Genomic DNA, 22,710 nt, shown 5'->3' with positions numbered 1-22,710 from the left:
GTAATTCACCATCATTATATTTCTTTCACAAGTTATATATATTACTTCATTAACATAAAAATATACTGCATCGGAAGAGTATCATTTTTTAAATAACTTGGGATCGTCATCATTCAACTTGCTCCGACAGTTCTCCCGTGAAACTCAGTGGAAGATAGGAAAGCTGCATGGGCAGGTGTTACCCTGACCTGAATCTGCAGATAAGGATGCGATGTTTTTGCTTGACAGTTTCTTTGCCAACGTATCAAGTTCAGAAATTAAGAGAGTATAACTTTGTTTCGTTAACGAGAATTCACTCCGGAATCTTTTGTATAAGAGTCCAACATTTCCACTAATACATCACGCTACTTAGTTGATAACATTCTTTTTAACAATCATTGTATTCATCAGCTGCCATCTTCTTTTAAAACATGGAATCAGAAATATGTTGTTGCCATTTTATTCAAACCACACACCTCACAACATTCAACAGGTTAATATATTACGATATTATATTCATCATCTCTGCTCTCCTGATACCTGACTGCTAAAAATGCAACGCAGGAAGATAATCCATCGTTTCATTTTCACGTTAATTGCTATAATCATGGTTTACTTGCCCATTGATCACTCATCAAGCATGATCAGATAATTACCGTTACTTTTCGGAGATAAATTGCATGGTTGAAATAACAAAATCAAAATCCTTAAAAATTGCAAACGAAGAAAATTTAAATTTCAGAAATGAAACAAATTATATACACAAGCGCGAAGAAATTGCAAAATGATAATGCATCATCTGATCAAAGAAGCCTATATAAGTTCATACATCAACGAATTTCTGTCAAATATCCTGATTACCAAGAACAATAATCACTTGCTGGGATACACCGTATACAACAAAACACTCCCGGCTTTCACGGTGAACGTGTGGTCTTCAGATGCTCCAATGTGCCATATATTTTTGCTGGAATCAAATGCGTCAGTAAGACCGTATCCCATAGTTTGACTTGCTCCAAGTTCAATCATATTTACTGTAACAGACTTGGTGGACGTAGCATCGGTGTTGAAAAAGAGTAGACCGTAAGTTGTCATCCAGGCTTCACCCAAACGTCGGAACCAAATGTCAATGTCGCTTTTCTGTAAGTGAGTAAAGCAAAATGTCATTGACAGTTTGCCTGTATCTAAACTATCTAAAATGATGGTCGAAATTGAATCTGGTGTTCACAACCGGTGTAACTGTGAAATTACAATATAAACACTTTTTAACCAGTCGACGTGGACGCACACATGAGTCCTAATGCTGAAATAAACTGCACAAAAGGATCAACTTGGGACTTGTTTCTTTGTGACATATTGAAAGTGCAACATGGGTCTCCTTGTTGTAACCATAAAGACATCGTCATGGTCTTCCGTAGCTTTACAGTCTTCACTAATTATAATAAAAATGTATCAAATATATAATGTAATGGTCCCAGATATTTCATTTCGGGTCACATTGCCGGTTGGGGTTTCATAATCCGATTTATGTTTGGACGTACCACCGCAATATCCGGATATTGGAGAAAGAAAGGTAGTTGCAAATGGCATATGCTATTCGTCATTCTATACTTCATAATTGTTCGAAACGAACAGTTACATTTTTAGCAAAAGTGTCATCAACGTATCGCCTGTAATCACATAATATGTTATCCTTTGCATCTAATTGATAATAGCAGATCAGTGCTTATTCGGCAGGACCCATTGTAAATAACAATACACTCCCTGCATCTACTGTAAACGTCCACGCTTCTACTGGGTTCAGATACACATCATAGTTGGGATTAAAACTTTCCAGCAGAACGTAAAGCAAAGTGTCGTAACTGGCTCCAATGTCTACTGGGGCAACAGTAATGGACATCGTTGAGGTTGGATTGGTATTGAAAAACGCAACACCATATTTTAGGTCTTGCTCCTCCCCTAGCCTTCTCTGCCAGACATCAATGGAGTTTTTCTGTAAAGCAAAATACCAGTATGGTTGATGGTGTCAGAACTCATGATCGAGATTTCAAACCAATCATGTGCTATACATTTAACTATAAAAACGTTTCAATAAGCTTCAATACAACGCGGAACGGACTTTAATGTATCTGGAAATGAAAACACTACAAATCTAGATGAAGGAATCATAGTCTTCTAATTTCTGCTGCTTGAAAATTTCCACGATTCATTCACCGATTGGTCTTTTTGCACTATCAGGTTGACCTATTCAAAATTTGATCTAAATCATAGAAATCATTATAAATCAGAATCAACTCCTGTGCTCAAATCACCCACACCACACCCTTTATGCACACTCCCACCCCATGCATCCACACCTATACCCTTCCACACCCACAATGTGTTTACAGGTACGTGACCACATAATAGGGCAAATTATATTTGTATACAGGTCTAATGTCTGCTAAAAATTTCATTTTTCATGTGAGTTTCCAATTCAATCCACATACTCAGGAAAAATTCAAGCGTATGCACAAGTAATGCACAAGTGTGTGAAGCCGATGATGTCCAGTCTATTATAGCGCATGTTTCTATCACCACGGACACGTTAAGAAATATGGCGGCAATTTTAAGTGAACCAACCAGCATGATTATTGATCTTGATTCTGTTTTATCTAGCTCACTTTAGTAATTGCTCATCTTATTTTCTGTTGCTTGACCAATCAAGACATTGACAATTCTTCGCACTGACGCCAGTTAATTGTCAATTATTTATATTGCGATCACTATCACCACATTTATTAAGAGCTTGTATAAACCAGATACATCAGGACACTCCATGGCGTCAGATGATACGTTTGCTCCGTCATTTGACCAAGATGTATATTCTTCCCGCCAAAAAGATCTTGCATCGCGTAGCCAAGTGCTGCTGACTCAATTCCCACTTCATTTAGCGTTACTGTGACGTTCATAGGCGTGGAATTAGCGTTGTGGAAGACTAATGCATCGACAAGATCTAAAGGTTGTTTCAGACGCTTCCGCCATATATCGACACCACTTTTCTATTGAAGAAAACAAAGGAATGCAACGAAAGGTACTTTCAGCTCAGCTATATTGATATAAGATTTACACGGTTATTTTATAGACGTAATGCAGAGAAAACAAACGGTGGTCGGTGTAAAAAAAATGGTTGATATGTTATTAAACTATTAAACTAAACTTCAAGGCAAAGACTTTGACAAATAACGGAAAATTTTGACATTTTTAGGGATGAAATCAAAACTCGACCGGCGGTTCCGTTCGGTTTCCATTATCTAGAACAATAGAAATAGGACGGAACCGGCGGTCAACCGCCGGTCGAGTTCTGATTTCATCCCTTATATTCTATATAATCATGATAATGCTATCCTTTCGTAAAGAATGGAGAGTTTGCGAAATACCGATCCAAATTTACTTCGACTTCTACGTCATCTTTCATTCATTGCTCATTCATTGTATAGAGGAGTTCACAGTAGAGTGGTTTGGATAGAGTTATCACGAAGTAATCTGCAATAACTTGACGGATACTCCTGGTATACTGTTAACGTAAAAGGCAAACGAAAGAAGTCAAACGAGACAAGTACGTGATTGGTAACAAATTAATTTATTGCTACAGACACTGGCTAGAGGTTTATACATGTATCGGTTTATAATGTGTACCTTGTTATTGAAAAGGTATTTAGAGATTCATGGTTTATACATTAAAATAATTTGTGATTTATCGTCGTTGTGTCATACTACATTTCTTTCATTGGAAAGCAAGTCAAAGTAAACTTTGTTGTTTCCAGATGCCCACACAAAAATAACTTTTAATAATATTATTGTTGGTATTTTTTGTCATCTTTATAATCTTTGGAAATCTAAGTTTTACCAGCTCCTTTTCGTTTATAGTCACATTTTTGTGAAAGCGTGAATCCGATGGTGACCAATCTATTATATCATATCGATCTTCAAATAATTATATATTCCCACCGAATATTAAGAAATATGGCGGTAATTTCAAGTGAAGCAGTTGTTAGCATGGTTATTGAGCTCGATTCTGTTTTATCTTGCTCTCGCTCGCAATTCTTCATTTTTTTTCTTCAGTTGATTGTCCAATTAAGTCATTGGTATATTCTTCTGTGACTCCACTGACTCATGTTTATTGTCATTTACCCTGTCATTGTTATAATCACTGCCATCCACGCTGATTACGAACTTGTATAAATCCAATACATCAGGACACTCCATGGCGTCAGATGATACGTTTGCTCCGTCATTTGACCAAGATATATCGTCTTTCCACTGAAAAGATCTTGCATAGCGTAGCCAAGTGCTGCCGACTCAATCCCTACGTCATTTAGCGTTACTGTGACGTTCATAGGCGTGGAATTAGCGTTAAGGAAGACTAATGCATCGACTAGATCTATAGGGTGTTGTAGACGCTTCCGCCATATATCGACACCACTTTTCTATTGAAGAAAACAAAGGAATAAACATTAAATTTCATCAGGTTCGCCGTCGCAAATAATAAAGGAGACAAGGAGAAAAAGTGACCCCGCCTGGGAATCGAACCCAGGACCTCAGGTTTACGAGACCTATGCCTTAACCACTTGGCCACGGGAGCTTCATGATTAGACTGGTGGAATTCGAACCCATAAGCGGTCACTTAAACTTATCTCCTCCCCGCAAATAGCCCATAGTAGCTAGAGCCGTAAATGCGAGAAATAAATTGCCATCCTCCCTGTGAGGAAATATAACACGGAAAAACAGTGGCATGATCGACGGGAATTATATAAATAAACATTAAATTTCATCAGGTTCGCCGTCGCAAATAATAAAGGAGACAAGGAGAAAAACGGGACTATGCCAAAACAAAGGAATGCAACGAGAGGTACTTTCAGCTTAGATATATTATGTTTACTACCGTATACATGGTAATTTTATATATTTTTAGAAATACCTTATAGTTCCGAAACAAAATGGGGAACTCTAAGAGAAGTTAACTGGCAGCGAAGAGGTACATGATTTGAGAAAACCTAAACATGGCGGGAACAAAGGAGGAGAAAGATGATGAAAGTGATGGAAGAAACAAGTGACAACTAAAATATATAACAAGATAAAAGCGTGGATTACATTTTCAAGTATTGTCTGGTGATATGATGTGGGACTTGATCAGAGAAGTGCACCTAGTATGAGGCATGTCTCTCACGTATAAGAATGTTATAATGAAAGACAGCGATAAAAAAGCTATAATTAATGATCAGCAAATAGATGAAGATACCAGGCAGATGTCAGCATAGAAAAGGAAAATAGTTGATTTCTTAAACTACAAGACAACAACTTTGACGAATTGTGGTAATACTCGACACTGCAATTCTATGCGATCATTTAGTAATTATAACTTGACGCGCAAGTCTGTACGCAGACAAACAGTCAAATCAAACGAGACAAGAACGTGATTGATAACGAACTCATTTATTGCTATAGAAACTGGCTAGAAGTTTCTACGAATGTATATCATACTTTTACCAATTAGTTTATTGTAACCATGGTAACCATTGATTTTAAACGTTGGAGAGATGAAGAGAGACACGTCACGATTTTGATTGTTGTCGTCTTCATATTTTTTTCAAGAGAGTAATTATTGTAATAATCAAAACACACCCTGCAACCAAATTTATGTTGCACTATTTCTTTGTCTCGCTATTGGATATCGAATCAAGGTAAACTTTCCTGTTTCCGGGTATCCTCATAAAAAGAACTTGTATAGTTAATTGTTCTTCGTCATCTGTTTTTACTAAGAATTACCAGCTCCTTCTCTTTCATAATTTTCTCCTAAAAAAGGATGAAGGTACTTTTTTCTACTCAAGCCAAAAAATGTATAGGCCTATATATATCACTTTGTGATTTGGTTAAACTACCTAATATGCATTACAAGCTACACTTTGTTTTTGAAATAAAATATTATAATAATTTAGTATAACTTTTATTCATGAGCTTGGATAGACGTTGTAGAGCAAGGCACTCGCCGGGTTTACGTAATACGTATGTTCCTCATACTGACTTAGATGGTATATGCTCTCATCTGGATTGAAGATATTATGAAGTGCATATCCTCGAGACTCTGGACTTATCCCAATATCCACCAGCTTCACCGTGATTATCTTAGCAGTGGTACTATTAGTGTTTAAGAATACCAAACCGTATGATATGTAGTATTGAAGAGGCTTCAACCAGATTTCGATGTCGGTTTTCTGGTGAATGAAACAAATAATGAAACAATTTGTAGTTTCAGTTTTCACGCTCATGTGTTTTAAATGTTACATACACGTATCAGCTGTAAGAGTATTATCAGTATAGGCCTACTTGGTTCAAGACATCATTAAATACAAAGTCCTTCGTTCGGGATAACCTATTCTGTACATTGGAGTTCATATTTAATTTTTTTAATACCACGATAATATTATTTGTAGACAGGTTACTGACCTGTTCTTCCCAGGGTCTCATGGAAGAACAGAAGATACCTTAAAACATTCACTGAATGAGTAATCAAAAGAAGAAACAAAACAAAACTTAAATCTGCTGCTAACCCTGCAGGTTCATGTGTGTAGGTGCCAAGTGCCCCAAATTATCAACAGTATTAATAGTATGGACTTCTTATATATAAAAAATGAATTAATTTTTGATGTGTTAAACTATTCACAGCGGTAATAACGTAGACGAATTCGGTAACCATTGAAAACTACTCGACACTTTTAATTGTAATTTACAAGGTTTGAACGATCATTTCCGCAGAATAAATTCTTCACTTAAAAATAAAATCAAACAAAACAATTTGATTGATGACAAATTTATTTATTGCTACACTTAAACTACACACAATAAGGAAAGTACAAGTTTGCAGATTGCATACCATAATTACCAATCAATTTATTGCAGTCATTGATTCTATTTCTCTAAAGTCAAATTACGTTATTGTTGGAAATTAGAAGATAGACATGGTTTAAAATATTTGTGTTTTGTCATTTTCGTCATTTTGTCGGGAAAAAATCATTTAGCTTATTGCAAGTAATTATATACGCCAAACTAAATTTCCCTTTTCATCTTTCTATAGCAAGTGAAACAATGTATACTTTCCTTTTCCGGATGCCCTCACAAAAATAACTTGCTATTCCGATTCTATTCCTCACTAAATGATATTATATGTATTACAACTTCTTCGTGTATCTCCATTTTCATCTAAAAAGAATTAATGAAGGCACCTATTAGTATTAATACCAGGAGAGTATATAGAAAATCTATTGTCATCATGCATTTGCAATAATTGGTTTTTGATAGCGTCACCATCATCATCGTCGTCGTCGTCATTATTATCGTCATCCAAAATCTTCATCATTATAATCACCATCATGATCATTGTCATCATCAACACCATCGCCATCGTGTTAGTCATTATCATGATCATCATTTATCTATATAGTTTTGAACATCACAGGCTTCACCCGACACACAGACTTTCTCGTATATTTCAGGTCTTATCATCACAATCATCAAAATTAATTGTTTTCAAAATAATATGATATCTTATAGTTATTCATAAGCTTGAATATGGTATCAGAGAACTAAAATGAATTATAAATACAAAATAAATTGATTGAAAGCTCCGATACTCTTACTCTTGACTCCCCCTTGATTTGCATGTCTTATAATCACAATAAAATCAAAATAAGTATACATTTATCGAGGGTTGAGAACCAGTAACACGTAACTCCTAAAATAGCATTTTGAGTAACGGGACTTTTTAAAAATCTTTGAGGGTCTCCGATGGTTGAGAACCAGAAAGCCGTAACCACCAGCCGTTCACCACGAAACGCTCGTTAAGTTGACCCGGTCAATTTTGTTTTATTTCGTGTTTCGAAAATATATATAAGCTTTAAACGATATCCAGCTAGCGGAGTTATGGTTTGTTGAACTTTGCTCCTTCAGCAAAAGGGTAGGGCCTACCTTATTTCGGTGATACATTATGTCTCTTTCCCACATTGCTGGTAATATATAGATATCAAATGATCATAATTGGTGGTCACTTCAAATCGGCCCCAAATCAACGAGGTTCAGGAATGTCCTCTCATTGTTTAACCCACCACTTGAGCAGGATTTAGCCAAAGCAAAGAAAGACTAGATCTATTTACGAATTCTATAGCCTACATAGGTAGAAGCTTATTGTCCTCTTCAACAATAGGATTAATGATTGGTTTAAAAGGTGTTTGACTGGCACTAACAAAATAAGAAACATGTAGCACCAACTTGAGGTACCTATGAATACAATCTTTATGGACATAACTCGGAAAACAAACTGCCGACTTTACGAGCGGTTCGTGGTGGACGATCACAATTAGCGTCCTCTGGCGGGTGACAACCATATCATATAGCCCGTTAGCGCAACAAAGCCGTAACTCATGAGATAAGGCTTTCTGGTTCTAACTGAAAACTGCCTCTGCGAAATGCGGCCATAATTGAATGTGTATTTCAATATGCGATAGGGAGTGTACTTTATGGTTAAGGATTATTTTGGTACCAAATTCTCAAAATCAACAGAATGTGATTTACGGTTTTCTGGTTGTCAATACCTAATAAAATACATTAATTTGATTTATGAACTTGGATACACGTAGTACAACAAGGCACTCAGTGGGTTTACGTAATACGTATGGTCCTCATACTGACTTAGATGATATATGGTCTCATCTGGATTGTAGATATTCTCAAGTGCATATCCCATAGTTTGAGGATTTATCCCAATATCCACCAGCTTCACCGTGATTATCTTAGCAGTGGTACTATTAGTGTTTAAGAATACCAAACCGTATGATATGTAGCGAAGAGGCTTCAACCAGATTTCGATGTCGGTTTTCTGGTGAATGAAACAAATAATGAAACAAAGTTTGTAGTCGCAGGTTTTCATGCTCTTTAGCTGAGATGAAAATAACTTAATTCGTCTCAGTTCTTTAGATATACAGTGACAATTTACACTCTCTGGATGCACTACATTATATGCATACAATGCATTTACACGGGTATTTCCTTTCCAAATGTTGGACGATCCTGTCATAAGAATAATTTGACGGACCTTGATAAGTTATAATTTGATACCGTGACTCTCAGAGATGAGTGACCACAGATCAAACAGTCTGACAACAGCTATGAAAATTTTGATAAAAAGATCTGAATTCGGATTTAAATCTGAACTCACACACCCTGCTCTCAACTTTAGGTACTGCAATTGTCTATATAAGTCGTTTCAAACAAATTCATTCCTTTAAAACATCACACCAAATAAAAGGAAACAAACTGGATTGATGACAACTTATTTATTGCACTATGCTATAAACGTAGTAAACAAGAAAGTCAGTATAGTCTTTTATACAGCACATCATCTTTGCCAATCAATTTATTGTAACCATTGTCATCGTGATATTTGCAGGCTTTCATTCAAATAAGGGGCCAGCCGTAGCGGGCGCCCCAAAAAATCGGTAATGTTGCCCTCAGTAGACGGAATAATGCAGACGATTTATGGTTGGATGCAATTCGGCATTATGCGGTGTTGATAACACTATAATGTTACCCAACGTCAAACGATTATTATATATTGTTGATTTACTATTATTGAAATTGCTATTATCATTTTTCTATACTTGCATGATTGTATCAACGATTTATATATATTTTTTATCATCTTATCATGAACCTAGCCTTGTTCAAGGCCTTCTAGGATTTCCTACCATCCCTCATGACCATTTTCGGGCTCGCCAAGTCAGTGAGGGCCACAGATTACGGCTACTAAATGACCGTGCGTACGTTGAAAAATCGAGCTCGGACTGAGTTTACGAACCGCCCTATCTCGCCCTGCGGTCTCGTAGGTTCAATCCGAGTTCCGTCGTTCAAGTACGCGTGATTATAGGTAGCCGCAGTCTGGCCCTCATGGGCTTGTTGGCGAGCCCAAAAGTAGCGATAGGATTCAAATGCTGCATGAGGGAGGAAATTAGAGGGCCTTGAACAAGGCTATCATGAACCTTGAACCGTGAAATTAAGTTATTGCTTGAAATTCATTAAGTCAAACTAAATTAAAATATTGAACTTCATTCAGTCAACGTTCTAACATTAAGCTAAAATGATTTCATCTCATTAATATCACACTCATATTCACAGACTTATTTACAGTATTATTTACATTTTACTGAAAATAATCATAGTGGTGGTTTAACTGTTTATGTTCAAGTCGTCGTCACAAAATGACGGCGTAAAATAAGTAGAGGTTGCGATTACCGAACGTACGTATCGAACGCCCGCCGTGCAATCTATTCAAAATCACTCTCCTGTGACGGGATTTTGAATAGATGCACGGGCTTTCGAAAAGTACGTTTGGAAATCGCAATCGCTCTACATATGAACGTCAACATTGGTCAAATGACATCGTTCAACATCATCTTCGTTACTATCATATGCAGCTTTAGGCATCACATAAATTCAGAGGACAAAAATGAAATATAAAACTGGAAAAAAAGGCTACTGCCCTCGTGTCCACAGTTATTAAACATTAATTTAGCCCCGGGAATTTAGCAAAATGTTTACTACAATAAATTTGTTCACAAGCTTGGATACACGCTGTACATCAAGACACTCAGTGTTTTCACATGGCCCCTAATATATGGTACGAATAATCATCAACTGCCTAAGAAGAGGTATACTTTGTAGATGATACAGTGTAAGTTTTTTTTAAAGTCATTTAGTATAAAAGCAATAAATGTGTTCAAGAGCTTGGAAACACATTGTACATCAACACACTCTGCGGTTTCACATAATATGTATGTTCGTCATACTGGCCAAGATGCGCTATACTCCGAGATGGATTAAAGACATCATCAAGTCCATATCCCAGCGTCTCGCGAGATATCGTAAGATCTACCAACTTCACTGTGACTTTCTCATCAACAGCATTAGTGTTAAAGAACATCAAGCCGTAGGATACGTAGCGAAGAGGCTTCACCCACACATCAATGCCGTTTTTCTAATGAACGAAACAAAGTCAGAATGAAACAAATTCTGTGCATGGTCTGTTTTAATCACGCTCACGTGCTTTAGCGTGTTCTACATAAAACGATTTGTTCAGTTACATTATCATTGATTACAGGCCTACACAACAATAAATTGAAAATTAAAACAGCGAACACCTGAAAGTGAGTGCTGAAGCAAGCAAAACAAAAGAAAAGCACTGAGTGAAATTTTAAGTTTAACAATATTAAAGCCATGTTAATGTTAATAATTATAAGTAGTAAGTTGTGCAATCTAAGACATGCGGAATAACATTACTATTAGTAGTTCAATGCAAATCCGAAGTCGAGCTCATAAAATAAAAGCCTATGGCATAAATTGAACAGCTCTTTTCAGAGCCACTAGGCATACTCCCCATGAATCCTTGGCGGTAAGCAAGGCCAAGGGGACGTCAATTAACTGGATCATTATTTCCTTGCATCCTGAAGAGGTAAATACCTTTTCTGATGACAACTTCAAGTTATGCGAAATCTATCTCGTTAGCTCTTTACTAAGTCACGACTGATCAGTTGATAAACTGAGTCTAATCAGTCTATGAATGAATGTCCTTTCTCAACGTGTAAGTAAACAAAATCAAAGCTACTCTCAGCAACAGCTTGGTACTTTGGACCAACGATGACCGACGTCATTGGAATATTTGAATACCAATTGCAACAGAAGTAGAAAATTAAATGATTTGGTGACAGCGATTTCTTCAGTCCTTTCTTTGTAACAACTCCTCATGGTTCAGTCTTTGCGAACTGAAGTCTAGTAGGGTAGAATCGCAAAACTGCCACGCCGCTTGGATTAACCATAACAGAATAGAAGTCGTCAACATTAACGTAGTAGTGCATTTTATCTTGAAAAACATCGTATATATCCCAGAATCCCATCAAATCGTGAACTCCAAACTCCCTGACGACAATGGAGACATTACTTGGCATTCCTGATACTCCACGGTTTAGTATTACAGAAGCATAATCGCCAAAACTGGTTGAAATATCAAGTTGCTTCGTCCAAACTTCGATAGTATCATTCTGAAAGCAAGGATGGGTATATAGCAGCAATTATAGATGATATCATGATTGGTATATTGGTTTATGAGTGGTGTACATTGAAGTCAGACTGAATTATGTTGAGAGTTTCTTTCCCTCCTTTTACATATTTGTAGAGTAAAATATGTTTGTTAAAACGTCAATGTACAATGCCAAAATCACGCATCTTTATGATTTTAAGAACAAACGCAAACATGTAAGCGAACATGAAAAAGCTCTGCTCCTTTTATCATGTTTATCACCTTACAATACCTATATGTGGCAAATTTATTGCACTACTTCTTTTTCAACTTCCTCAAATCCGACGGATACAAATGTAGAAAAGCGACACTATTTGGCGGTATTTCGATATCAAAGTTTCCGTCCATGAAATAGTTGTAATAATCCTTTTGGAGAAACACATCTTGTATGTCAAACACACCACTAAATGTTTCGACACCAAAGTCGACTAAAGGTATGGATACATTAATCGGTGCACCATAATCCCCGACATTAAGAATAGCAGTTGCAAATTCACCGATACCGGTAAGTTTTTTGGTCCAGACCTCTATAGAGCCGTTCTGTAACGAAACAAACCAAAAGATATAGATGATGTCATAAGCATATACTTCTTTTGGTTTGTTTTATTCCAAAGGAAAAAATGATATGTTTCATTCCAAAGGCTCAACGAATATTGCCAATGATAAATTCCGACTTATTTATCGCTTCTGGCAGTGGTCAATGTAACCACGTTTGTAGTTCATAGTCCGTAACCTATAGACGAATCCAAATACACGCATTCCTACACCTGACTAGCAGCCTTTAGTTGGGTAGCCGTCGGCTACAATGCACTCAAAATGTGAAATGATTCGGCCTTGGCGGAAATTTTAAACTACATTCCATCACCCGTTTTACACCTTAATACATAATAATCGGATTAACTACACGCGGTATCTATGCTTTGATGTACTTCTCGTCCTTGCATCTTCTCTAGGTGTTAGGTGGCTTTTATGTGCACAATTGGACGCTCAAAGCACCAGGTTGGTGCAAGCGGCTACCCAAAGATGTCCGACCAAATCCTGACCATGACTTGGCTACTTGGATTCGTCTATAGAAGGCATTGGCTTTTATTCAATCTATAATTAATTCAATCTCTTTGTTAACATCCATTGTATCCTTCTGGGTTTCAGCATGGTCACTTTATATTGATCAGTATCTGCTCACTTTTTGTAACTCAAACAATGGGGAGATAAAATACGATGCCAAAACGCTATAGCCGTTTTGGCATCGTTAATTAGCTATTGCCTGCCAATGGTAACTCAACAATAGCTGTCAATCAATCCGCGTGACTGGCTAGTTTTCGGATTAGCCATTTACAAATACTTGAACCGACCTATTGTATACAAACGACTCGGAGGAGATGAAAGTTGCTTTTGTGCTTTTGTTACGTTTCAGCGATGCAACTTGTTCACATCAAAATTCTTGAAGTCAGCCTTGATAATTGCACCAAGGCAATGGATTCGGGAACAGATTCTCTGAAATCTGAAACTATAGTGAAAATATGTATATAATTGATGTAAACGATGAAAAGTAGTGTATGTGTGGGTGTCAGTAGGGTGTGTTGGTGTGGTTGTGGATGACTTCCACAGATGAGGAGCAAAAAACCAACATTAAGTTTATGTGTTTCTTTTTTTATCTTGCATATTCGTATTGTATTTAGACACTGATAAATTATATGGCAAGAATGATTAAAATTAGGCTATTAACTATTTTTCAACTTCCTAAATTCCGATGGATACAAATGTAGAAAAGCGACACTATTCGGTGGTATTTCGATATAAAAGTTCTGGTCCATGTCGTAATTGTAATAATCCTTTTGAAGAAAAACGTCTTGTATGTCAAAAATACCAATAGGTGTTTCGACACCAAAGTCGGTTAAAGGTATGGATACATTAATCGGTGCACCATAATCCCCGACATTAAGTATAGCAGTTGCAAATTCGCCGAGAAAGGTAAGATTTCTGGTCCAAACCTCTATAGAGCCATTCTGTAATGGAATAAACCAAAGACAGAGGATACCGTTTAGCCTATATATTTTCCTTTGGTTTTTTTTTTTGGGGGGGGGTCCAAAGGAAAGAAGCTCTGTTCTTCCAAATGAACAATAAAAATTGTTTTGCATGATGTAATGAACTCTGGATATTTCAGACTGAGTTTGGAAATAACTGACACCCATTAAACCAAATTAGGTTTTGGTTTAGTGTCATGAGGCCTTTTAATGATGTACCATCAAATGTTTTTAAAAATAGGATTGTCGTCTGCATTCTGGTCTTGTCCATACGGAAATCATTGTTGAAACTAATACGAATAGTTATCCATCATAAAATAATTTGAGTATATTCAATTCCTACAAAGCAGCATGTATATAATTCAACCTTTTTCTTTTAAAGTGGCCAACACTTCTACGAGCTTTGCTCATTTTTGGTCAAACCTCCAACGTTTCTATGTAAAATTATTGATGTTTTTCTGGTAAATAAAAACTGAATAACCAAAACTTATACAACAGGGAAAATGTGAAGCAAGACAACCCCATTAGAGTTGACCGTGGTCGAAAATACATCATAAAGATAATTTAAGTTGGGATATTCTATCTGTCTCCACACATCGTGAATATGGATGGTGCCAGTGTCATAGTTGGTGCCTAAATCCCTAACAGGTATTGACACATTGGTGGGTGCATTGCCTCCATTGAAGATTGTTGTGGCATACTGGAAGACGGCAGCCAATGGTTTGGTCCATACTTGTATCTTGCCTTTCTGTGGGAAATAGCAAGCAAATAGGAAAAAATTGCTATGCTTGTTTGAAAACAGCACGCAAATATATTTATTTTTCCTTAAAATTGTTGTCAATGAGTATGAAATTATTGGAGGCATGACAAATTGGCAACTTGTAGTGCTTGACAACTTCTTGATAAAAGCACTTCTGAGAATTTTGTGACATGGAACACCAAAAAAATGTCAAATTCAATAAATATGTAAAAATACATTTAGAATAGGGATTGAATTGTTAAAATATAAAGATTTTAGTTTTATTTAGAATTTGTGCACTTCTTACATTTCATGTTTTTGTAAGATTATCATATGTATCTTTATTTGAATATAAGCTATAATAATGCTGTTTGGGAGAGTTGCTCTTACATAAAATGCTGCGCTCCTCCTCTGGAGGATTTCTCTTTCTTCTGTCTCATCCATGCCCTTAATTCTTTCAGGTTTTCTATTTTTCTTGTTTTTTGATGAATTGTTTTTATTGAACTTTGTGTGTTTTTGATGTTTACCCTGCATGGGTAGTTTGGGTCTCCCCAAACCCTGTCCTGGGTTTTGTGTTTCCATTCTTTGTGTTTTTTAATGAATAAAGATTGCTTAAACCATAAAATAATATAGGCAAACAAATATATTTCATTTTTAATGAAAGTCTAGAAATTTATTTATATTCAAGAATAGAAAAATAGTACGTCTACAGTTTTTTACAAAATGTTTTTGAAGTATCCGCCACCACAAGACTTTGTAAGTTACTGCCAGTGTTACTTGGCACACATATTTTTGTTTAAAATAATTTCATTTAGCAAAGATATTTTTCAAGGAATACAATTGCATTGTGCTATGTATACATTTCATGCAGTGCTACCATATTTCAAATATTCATTCTGCTGACACTGAATACATCATATGTCATAATTTTAACTATTTCGAAGAGTTGGAATTTCAACTATTTCAAAGATGTTGGTATTTTCCAATTTATTGGTGGTAATACAAATAAAAGGTTGACAGTATCCTTATATTAATAATAATCCTTTGGCTCGAAGAACATGAAAATATTGGGCTGGACTGAGCCTCATCCATTTATCTAATCTTCTTTCATCACATAATAAACAGATATTGCCTTGTCTTTTTTTTTTTTAATATAAACCTTCCATTATCTTGCCCTATTTTATCAGAGATGCCAGTCAGTGTTGTCAAAAAATCCTGAAATGGCAAAAAAATTCCTGAAAAATGTAATTTGCCTATGCATTTGTACAGGATCATCCGAGTAAAATTTCCTGAAATCAGGAAATTTCCTGAAGACAGGCAACACTGTTTTATTCTCAAGTAATGTTTGTTTTTGTTTTATTAAATTTGCCAATTTCTTCCTTGACACAGAATTTTATCCTGGTGACTGAATGGTGACGTGAAAAGTGTATTTCATACACACACAAATACGGACATACAATAAAAACAGCAACTTTTTGTCAGCGTATTATGGACACTGAATGTAAAACATATAGGCTACACAATATCTTGTACCAATTACCAAATGGAATTAAGATTTTTAAAATAAGGCCACCCAAAAAGTGTTTGTTTGTCAACATTTGACCAAACATAACTTGTTTTCTTTTTCAAAACATTTTTTTTTCTGAAAAATAACAATCAAGAGTTTTTAGAAACATACTTTTGAGATTGAAATATTCTTTGAGTACATTTCTTGGTCTGCAAGCATTCTGCATGTTATGGGTATATTATACCAAGTAACCATATTTGCTATCATGTGCCTGGATGCAAAAAACGTCATAAAATATACTCCCAACCGACTATTTGTCCCTTGTGGGCAGATTGTGTGGACAAACAAACACTATTTTTGTGCTTATTTCACCTGAAGATACTAACTTACAATACATATATTTAATTGCAATGCTGAATGTTTAAGCACACACATGATTAATGATTGAATTGAACAGCATGATTACAGACATGGCCGAGGGATGAACACCACTACACAATGTGCTTTTTCTAAAGTCATTTTGTGCAAAGCAGACATCAACATTTGTTTACATTTTTTCAGTATGTCATGCATTTGAATTAATACTCCTTACAATTTATCAAAACATGAAAATGATATCATACATGGATTCAATTTGGTCATGTGTATGTATACGTACAATGATAGAAATATAGAAAAATAGGTACCCTAATTTTGTAACTGACAGCTACAGATAATCAAAGAATTAAATGGGCAATCTCAAAACATGCTACACCAATTCCAGCTGTTGTACTGGATTATATGAAAGTTGAGAGTAACGCCATGTTGGATTTCTATTTGACCGATTCGAATCAATGCGTTTATGTGGTTGTGTTGCCAGCTTATCACCCTTCTATGCATGTGTAATACACTGTGTGTGTATGTATGCCCCAAGAATTAGGTTAGCGTGCACGATTTGAATCTGCCACTGAAAAATCCAACATAGTGTTACTCTCAACTAAAAGCACAACATCTCAAACAGTAATTCAATCACACTGAGCAGGCTATAGTGACTGTTCTATGGCAAAAGCTTTAACGTCAGCAACAAACATTGCTTGGTGAGTAAGCTTAAAATTCATCTAAATAAGGCCATCTTGAAATTGTCCATTTAATTCCTGGGCTTAAACAACACTGTTATACAATTGCACAAAAGTCTGGATTATATATTTATAACTACACAGTAAGCAACATATTAACACATTCAAGCAAAATGAGATATTTTGATTCAGTTGTCATTTTCTTCAACAAATTTGGAGACTAGAATTAGTACAAATATTGCTGAACATATTACAAGTGGGCTATTCCATATGAAATCCATACTCCCCCTATGAAAGACATGACTTTAATCTGCCACATAGGGAGTGTGTATTTCAAATGGGGTTACCTGAATGGGTGACTCTGTTTGAAATCTACACACCGTGTGTGGGAGATAATTTAAGATCATGTCTTCCACAGGGGGTGTATGGATTTTAACTGGAATAGCTCAATATTCCTCAGATATGACTATTTTCAAACTACTGAAATCTAGTCCATTAAGAAAGTCCAACGACCAGAAATTTGAGTGCCTGTAGGTTCTTCTAGATGGACTACTATTGAAATCAAGAGAAATGCAATTAATCTGCAACTCAAAAATGTAGGTCTTCAAGACTCTTCAAATTTTAAGATGATTAAAAATATAGTTCTAGTATCAACAATGAAACTCAACAACTTAAGGGATCTAAAATGAGCGTTTATTGCGTTTCGACAGTATTTTTTGTGGCACATGAGAGCACCTCAGACCTATCGAATTGTATTCTGAATACGAAGCATGTCTTTCTGATATCAAATAATTTTCATTTTTTGAAAATCACAAATATAGTACAAATTTTATGACAAATTATAAAAATTTGATATTTGTCGAATTTTTGATATATAACAGTCCTTGAAGTAAATTATATAAATCTAATGATATATTCTTAAAGTGTATGTAGCAGGGAGGAAAAGCCGACGGTCAAATGAAAATTTTGACCTTTCATATTGAAGCTATGGATTTTTTCCCCAAAAAGACCTAATTTTTTTTGGTGTTTTGGGAAAAAAAATTAATATCTTCAATACGAAAGGTCAAAATTTTCAATTGATCGTCGGCTTTTCAACCCACCTACATACACTTTAAGTATAAATCATCATATTTATAAAGTTTACTTCAAGTACTGTTAAATATCAAAAATATCAATTTTTAATGATTTGCCATAAAATGTGTATTAAATTGCGAATTTCAAAAATTCAAAATTATTTGATATCAGAATGACATTCTTCAGTATTCAGAATGCAATTCGATATGTCTGATGTGCTCTAATGTCCCAAAATAAATACTGTCCAAACGTTCATACCCCAGCCCTTAACACATTTGCAAGAATTTTGTTCCTTGTTACACAATATCAGAGAAAATAGGAAATGTTATCCTCTCTGGGAATAAATCGGTAAAGAGTGACTACTTCTGTAATATCCAATTTCTGTGTCACTAAAAAGCTCATGTATATAAATATAAAAGATGGCATAGGTTTCGACAAGCCAAGGTCCCAGGTTTGATTCCCTGCCGGGGTTATATTTCCCATTTTCTCGTTTAAAGCTGAATTAAAATGAAATCTACAACTCATTCTAATTGATTACATAGTACCGTAATAGTAGAACCCAATGGGATATTCCAGTTAATCCATGTTATGAAATAATGCTAAGAAAATATGCACCTTATTTACACTCCGATCTACAGAAACTTAGATGCATTTTGAACAAAGACTAAGGGTAGTTTGTAACACAAATTGCAAAAAGGTCATAATCTTCTGAAGCGTTACCCACTACAACATCAAAATTACCCGTCACCAGCATGCTGGCAGGTGTTAAGTTACCACTCTACCTATTGTTTACTGTGTTTTCTGTTATTGTAAATTTTGTGCAAAATATTTTTTATAAAATTCATAGCTCTAAAACCATGACTTGTACATTTATAAAAACTTCTGTAAATCTTAATATAAATGAAAACATACCTCAATGTTGATTTCTTAAATACTATATCAACTCTAGTGATTGTTTATATATTAATAAGCCTGATAATTGCATTCCATATGTGACACAATCTGATCCACTTCGTCTCAGCTTAGATCAAAGTCAGAAATTGTGAAAAATGAGTTACTATACCGATATATGCCTTTAAACCAGTTTCTTTTTACGAAACAGACGAGAGGCAGACACTCGACACCATAAAAACATTATTTGGAGTTTGAACAACTATATTATTGATAAAGGCGGCTTTACAAACATGTATTAGTGTAAGACCAATCTATTCTAATGCTCAGTACCTTTGTTTACCAATGTTGAAATCCTTAGCAAAGTTATGAACTTTTTATATGTCCATTTCTTCAAATGTTGTTTGTTTGTTTTGGTGTTCCTTATTTTTGCATATATCTCATTGTCATCATTGCTAACTTTGATCTAATTGAATCATATGTCACAAATGTATCTGAAAAAGTGATTCTTTTGAAATTTAAAATCACAACTTGATATTGTACTAGCCCATCTCGAATTCTATGAGTGTACATGTTATTAATTCAATACAATCATATTGTTTTCCACTTTCCAAACTTTTTGTGGAGTTGCCTTCAACATCACCACTCCATTAGGGTTCACATAAACAGTAATAGAATCAGTGGGCTTAAACACACCCATACTCTTTTGCGCATACACATCTGTGACCTCGTAACTCGTATCACTTGAAACTGCCAGTGCTTTCATCACAACTGTTACGAATTCTGGTTCCTTAACGCTACGACTGAAGAATACAATGCTGAATACACCGTTGGATAAAGGGCGTGTCCAGGCCTCTATACCATTAGCATGATGCTGTGAATGAATGAAACAGTGGTGTGGGGAAAAAAGCTGGTCAGCTACTTGAGTACTTACTAAGCATACTCCAAACTAAATTAGTACATAAATGACAGGAATGGTTTCATAAGGTTCAATGCCAACCAAAAACATGCATTAGACTTCTTATAATGTCACATAACAACTCTACTTGGTCTAAAACCAAAATATGGATGAATTTATGTGCACTGTGACACACCTGAAAGGCTTCAGTATACTATGAACTAGCGGCTAAACTTGCGAGTCATAATCCCAACGTGGGACTGCAAACTTAGGGATGTGACACTTTTGCAATAGAAAATATATACCATACCCTGTGCACATGCAGTAAACCCAATTTGCACTGTTAACAAATATTTGTACAATACGGTAACTATTATGATAATGTGTCTCATCTCAAGTTGAGAGTAACACCATGTTGGATTTTGACGTGGCAGATTCAAATCAGCACGTTTATGCGATTGCATTACTAGTGTATGAACAAATCGCCATTCTATGTGAGTGATTAGGTCATGTTAGCGCATGCGATTCAAATCTGCCACTGCGAAATCAAACATGGTGTTACTCTCAACTTGAGACGAGACTGACTTTACTAACAAAATGTCCCTTTCTATGATCAGCCTTAATAATAGTGCATGCAGCTATCAATTGGTTTTATCACCATGCAAAATCTTCCCATTATTCAATGATAAGTGGAGATCAATGATCAGCCTTAATAATAGTGCATGCAGCTATCAATTGGTTTTATCACCATGCAAAATCTTCCCAACATTCAATGATAAGTGGAGATCAACACTGTTAAAGTTTGTTTGGCTTATAATTGGCGAAACAAATGAGACTCATAACATTGTGTATTGATATAAAATGGCGTGCATGCAGTTGTGTTTCATAACATAACAACCAAGTAAGATCCAAGATGTTGGGACATGCAACAGTACAAAGCATAAGATTATGAGCTATACAGTATAATAGTAAGTCAAGTGTCAAATTTACTGACACTGGTCCAAAGTGGATCAAATTATGTGATATATCTCCTGTAAAAAAATGTATCCTTCACGGCTCAGCTTTAATTAGTACTACACCAGATGGATTAACTTTGACTAAAAGTCTATCTTTCTCGCCAAAGAAACCCATCTTTTTTCCTGCATACACATCAGTCACCATGTAACCCTTCTTATAATCTGGTAGGCCTAGGTCCTTCATGGTTACGTTGGTATTCAGTGGCTGCTTAATACTGCGACTGTAGAAAAGAGCGGCATACTTTTTATCTGCTAGAGGGCGTGTCCAAGCTTCTACAAATTGAGGTAAGAGTGGACCATCCTGTTATGGAGGGCAAGAAGGTGATAGCACATGGATTAAGCTTTCCTGCATTACACAGAAACATAAGTACTGTATTTCGTCAAATAGTCGCCCCCCCCTCAAATAAATGCCCCCCCCACCACTTTTTTCAACCAAGATGTTTCAAAATGCCGATATTTGTGTAGTAAGCTTACCAAGTTGCACACATGGTCGATAATAGCGTCATTTTTTGGCGAAAATTTGGATTGAAAACCCGGAAGTGAACCAGAAGTCTCTAGTTTCTAGAAGTTTCTAGTTCATAGTTCCGTCATTTTAGCGTGAGTTTTAAGTTTACCTAATGATTTTAACGGGAATTATCGTTCTAAAATTGACCTTGAATAAACGCCCCCCGTTTGGAAAATGTAACGCCCCCCCTTATTTGACGAAAATATGGTATAACATTTCACTTCATCAACTTTGAGTGGTAGTACCTCACTGTACTCCTACATTGTAATACATCCAGGATATAAAGTGACAAAAAAAGTCATTTACATTGATCACAACACAACTAGTGATTAGTTTGTTAGTCTTTAACTAGCAGGGATGTTAATAAACCGCAGTCTCAATCACCTACTTGCATGTTAGCATGTGTTATACAGGGTGTATCAAAATGATTGCTACCCTGTTGTCTAATGATATGCCTGCTGCTTCCAAATTCAACATTAGATCCTCTTGAAAATGGTTATCATTAGTTTTATGACCTTTTATTACAAAAATCTACAAATTTGGTGGATGTTATGCTGCATTTTGATATGGCAGTCTTGGCCATGCTCACTCCATATTAATTGGTACCATTACTGGTACCAATCTTTTTGATATACCCTGCAGTGAGGCAGTTAGTAAAGTGATAGCTGGTGCAAAATTATGTACAGACTTTTGCATGTCAAAACCCACATAGCTGCATGCTCATCATAAAATTCAAAATCAATGTTCCTGCTCTTCTAAAGGTAAGCAAGTTAAAAATTATCTGAAATACACATCAACTTTACAACTGTTTGGGCTATAAAACAAAGTCAAAATATATGAACTTCTTATTTTTACTACT

At 35.7% G+C, this 22,710-nt stretch overlaps 1 protein-coding gene across 19 annotated transcripts in view; it reads right to left on the bottom strand.

The window, feature by feature from the left end:
* LOC140161130 (alpha-N-acetylgalactosaminidase-like) overlaps window positions 1–22,710 on the bottom strand; it is a 62,416-nt gene that overhangs the window by 16,964 nt on the left and 22,742 nt on the right. For 2 of the 19 annotated variants that reach the window (XM_072184541.1, XM_072184543.1), the window contains exon 8: window positions 15,552–20,306. The exons of 5 other annotated variants lie outside the window; for them this stretch is intronic. In XM_072184541.1, coding sequence (XP_072040642.1) covers window positions 20,010–20,306 — 297 coding nt within the window. In that variant the 3' untranslated portion in view covers window positions 15,552–20,009. 12 more of the 19 variants (XM_072184548.1, XM_072184558.1, XR_011860074.1 and 9 more) reach the window with 11 other exon arrangements.

Source organism: Amphiura filiformis, chromosome 9 (genome assembly GCF_039555335.1).
Source record: "Amphiura filiformis chromosome 9, Afil_fr2py, whole genome shotgun sequence".
NCBI lineage: Eukaryota > Metazoa > Echinodermata > Ophiuroidea > Amphilepidida > Amphiuridae > Amphiura > Amphiura filiformis.
This window is presented reverse-complemented; position numbering and strand designations above follow the sequence as displayed.